Raw genomic sequence first — 4,292 nt, 5'->3', positions numbered from 1 at the left:
ATATATATATATATTTTTTTTTTCTGGTTCTCCACAGTATCTCCTAACCCCACAGGACAAGGACTAATCCGTCGCGGTACTGAGCTCCATTTAAGGGTTTGCTGCTGGCCAATGGGTTACTACTGCATGCACAAGGTGGTATTCGAACTTACAACACTTGTTTAAATGGACTAGTGAACTAACCACTAAATCAATCCAACTTGATTTTTTTTTAATATATTTTTGTTGTGTTCAGAGAATAATACAATGAATTGAAGCCACATAAACATAACTTTAGTTTTTGGACAAGAAGCTAGATACGGTTTTTGTTAAAACTTAACAGATCAGTGGTGATGGAAAGGAAAATTGTTTGGACGAGTTTGGGCCAAAGTTTGGACTCAAAATAAATGATCTTAACCGGCTCAATATATAAGCAAAAAAATTCCCCAGGAAACAAAAAATATTATCCACGTAGGAACCAGAAACTCAGTTCCTTTTCTTGATTTCTTCTTCTTCTTGAGACTTCTTCTACTTCTTCTTCTTCTTCTTCTTCCCCTTCCACCATTGTTCCAATTCGAAGCTCAAAACAATGTAACAGAATCAACGTTACATACTCATTTCTTCTCTCTTAGCATTAGTTCATCTTCGCATGCACGATGGATCCACAACTCACACCCCAAACCCTAAACTCCACCAGTTTATTCCTTGCCGCCACAACAGCCACCACTCATTCCGAACAACCACCACATTCACTCTCCCTCACCACCGTTCCTTCCACCGTACCACGCTCCAAGCTCATCCCGAACACTCGCTTCCTCGTCGACGCCTTCCGCCACGCCGACACAGCATTCTCCGTCTCCTACTTCCTCTCTCACTTCCACTCCGATCACTACACCGGTCTCTCCCATTCTTGGTCCCGCGGCATTGTCTTCTGCTCCGCCACCACCGCCTCCCTCCTCCAACGAATCCTCGGAGTCCCCAAACGCTTCCTTGTACCCCTTCCCCTTTGCCAGCCCGTTGAAATCGACGGCGCGGAGGTCACGCTGGTCGACGCGAACCACTGCCCTGGCGCGGTCCAGTTCCTATTCAAGGTCCCAACAAAAGAAGAAGGGAAGAAATTCGAGAGGTATGTTCACACTGGCGATTTCAGGTTTTGTAATTCAATGATTTTGGAGCCTGCAATTCTTGATTTCGTTGGCTGTGATGCTGTGTTCTTGGATACTACTTATTGCAACCCAAAGTTTGTGTTTCCTTCGCAAGAGGAGAGTGTTGATTATGTGGTTAGTGTAGTCGAGAGGGTTATTAGTGATTGTGGTGGTGATGGTAGTGGTGTTTTGTTTCTTGTTGCTACTTATGTTATTGGGAAGGAAAAGATTTTGGTTGAACTTGCACGGAGAGTGAAGAGGAAGGTGCATGTGGATGCTAGGAAAATGGAGGTTTTGAGGGTGCTTGGGTATGGAGAGAGTGGTGTGTTTACCGAGGACAGTTCAGAGAGTAATATTCATGTTGTTGGCTGGAATGTATTGGGGGAGACATGGCCGTATTTTAAGCCAAATTTCGTTAGGATGAAGGAGATTATGATTGAGAGAGGGTACTCCAAGGTTGTGGGATTTGTGCCAACCGGATGGACTTATGAAGTAAAGGGCAATACGTTCGCAGTGAGGTCCAAGGATTCATTTGAGATTCATCTCGTGCCGTATAGCGAGCATTCCAACTACGAGGAGCTCAGGGAGTATGTGAAGTTTTTGAAGCCAAGGGGTGTTGTTCCGACAGTGGGTTTGGATGTTGAGAAAAGCGACAGTAAGCATGCTGAAAAAATGAGGAAGTATTTTGCTGGATTGGTTGATGAGACGGCCAACAAGCATGAATTTCTAAAGGGATTTCACCGTGCCACAGGCGACACAGATTTCTTGGTTGAGAAGGATGTTAATGATGGTCAGAAGCCAGGAAAAAACATGGAGGAAGGAATCAAGCCATCTGAGTTGGATGGTGAGGAAAGTACAACTCCGTATGTTGCTGCTAGTGTGCCCTCTTCTACTGGGGAACCGTGTACAGAAAGTGTTACTTTACTAACTGATGAAGAAAAAGAGAAAATGATTGAAGAACTTGGTAATTGTTTGCCGGCATGGGTCACTCGAAGCCAAATGTTAGAGCTGATCAGCATCTCAGGGAGCAATGTTGTTGAAGCTGCTTCTAATTTTTATGAACGTGAAACTGAATTTCACAAGCAAGCATTTTCTTGTCAAACTTCTTCGGTGTCCAAGTGCAGCTCACTAAATGACATAGATTCTCCTTCAAAAGCTTGCCTGAATTCGAGCAGCACTACCAAAAATAACGATGTTTTTCCAAGCCAGGACTCTACTAAACTAACTATCTTGAAGCATACAGTTTTAAGTCAAGCTTCCTCTGCCAAAAGGAATAAAATTAGTGGAAGTAAGCCAAACAAGAAAGTAAAAGTCAAAGCAAAGTCACAGTCACAATCAAGTGATCCAAAGCAGTCCACCATAACAAAATTCTTCAGCAAAGTATTGCCTGTGAAGCCTAGTGTTGCTCAGTCTGATCGTTCTGAATTGATGATTGGCGTAAGCCCTAAAGTTGAAAATATGTTGCCAGATGATGTTGGAAATCGGTACAANACCACTTGAGAAATACAATCCTAAAGAGCATGGTTTGTGTTAATTTCTTATCTCTTAATATCTTTGTAAATTGATTATATGTATTCTTTATACTCAAGATCTGTTTCATAAAGTATGTACAAAACTTGAATTAATGAACAGCTTGTTGGAAAGATGGGCAGCCTGCACCATATTTACATCTTGCACGAACCTTCAGCCTTCTGGAGGATGAGAAAGGAAAGATTAAGGCTACTTCAATGTTATGCAATACATTCCGAAGGTTGATACTGATCACACTCATTGTTGCTATGCATCTTTTCTATCCTTTTTGCTTTTTATGGAATAATGAAACAATTTTACCTGTTATGTGCTAATTGAGGAATGTTTTCTACTTGCAATGTTTCTATCACGACAGTTTGCTGGCCCTGTCTCCAGCAGATGTGCTGCCTGCTGTGTACCTATGTACAAACAAAATTGCAGCAGACCATGAAAAGATGGTAGGGTTATTTCCTGTCTTGATGATTTGGCAATTCGTTTAACATCTTCAATTCTTCATTATTAATGAAATTGAAACTTCATCTTGACTCTTGAATAATTTGGAAAACTCAAAAGGATAAAATCCAGTTGTCAGTTTGAAGTCCACTTTACACTTACAACAATAATGACATAACCTTTTCCTATTACTGAATCGTTTATTATCAAGTTGAAGGCCGCTTTACCTTTAAAAGTAGCTCTGGAAAAGTAGACTATTATTTCAGGTTCTGCATCATTTATTTACTTTTTGGTCTTCTATAATGACAATGGGTTTGATAATGAGAATAGGAGTCTACTATGTGGTATGGAGGGATTTGATGCACTAAGAAAGTTCTGTTTGTCATACCATCAATACAGGAACTAAACATTGGTGGAAGTATAGTTACTGCAGCACTTGAAGAGGCATGCGGAACAAATCGATCCAAAATAAGGGAGATGTATAACAAATTTGGCGATCTTGGTTGGATGATTGTTTCTCAATAGTTTTTGGCTGTTTTACTACACCTATTCAGTCTGTGAGGATTTTGAATAATGATGAATATCCTGGGATTATTAAAGGTGATGTTGCTCAAGAGTGTCGTCAAACACAGAGATTGCTTGCACCACCAACACCACTTCTGATTAAGGATGTTTTCTCTGCACTGCAAAAGATAAGGTATTATCAAGTATGTTCTTATTGATGCAGTACTACCTAACCTTTTTATATTTTTGTTCCACATGTTCTTATATAGTGCTAGCCGACCCCACCTAGTGGGATAAGGCTTTGTTGTTGTTGTTGTTATTGATGATGATGATGATAATGTTCTTATATAGTGCTCATCAGTTTACAAACAGGCCATGGAAGCACATCTCGGAAGAAAGACATTATCATTCGTCTCATGTGTTCCTGTCGTGAGAAGGAGATTAAATTTCTTGTTCGGACCTTGGTAAACCTCAGATTATATCTTTTTCTTCTTTCCGTTTCTCCTCCCGCTTTTTTGTGTTTATATGTGTGTTTTGATGCATAGAAATTTAGGAGGTAAGAATTAACCTTGTTTTCTCAGGGCTTGCATGCAGTCCCTGTTCAATCATCTTTAATTTAGCTTCGTGTGTAGGTCAGGAACTTAAGGATTGGGGCAATGCTTAGAACTGTTTTACCTCCATAAGCTCAAGCTGTTGTTATGA

General features: G+C 40.5%; 1 protein-coding gene across 1 annotated transcript in view; it reads left to right on the top strand.

Moving 5' to 3' along the window:
* LOC107635689 (DNA ligase 6) overlaps window positions 1-4,292 on the top strand; it is a gene marked incomplete in the record, with an annotated part of 8,566 nt that overhangs the window by 593 nt on the left and 3,681 nt on the right. The window contains 9 exon segments of the mRNA XM_021122267.1: window positions 38-135; window positions 236-2,573; window positions 2,616-2,647; window positions 2,757-2,874; window positions 3,010-3,091; window positions 3,486-3,599; window positions 3,641-3,783; window positions 3,952-4,054; window positions 4,223-4,292. Coding sequence (XP_020977926.1) covers window positions 636-2,573; window positions 2,616-2,647; window positions 2,757-2,874; window positions 3,010-3,091; window positions 3,486-3,599; window positions 3,641-3,783; window positions 3,952-4,054; window positions 4,223-4,292 — 2,600 coding nt within the window.

The sequence above is a fragment of the Arachis ipaensis genome, chromosome B04 (genome assembly GCF_000816755.2).
Source record: "Arachis ipaensis cultivar K30076 chromosome B04, Araip1.1, whole genome shotgun sequence".
Classification (NCBI taxonomy): Eukaryota; Viridiplantae; Streptophyta; class Magnoliopsida; order Fabales; family Fabaceae; genus Arachis; species Arachis ipaensis.
The sequence above is the reverse complement of the archived record's forward strand: the minus strand, read 5'-3'. Positions and strand labels throughout refer to the sequence as shown.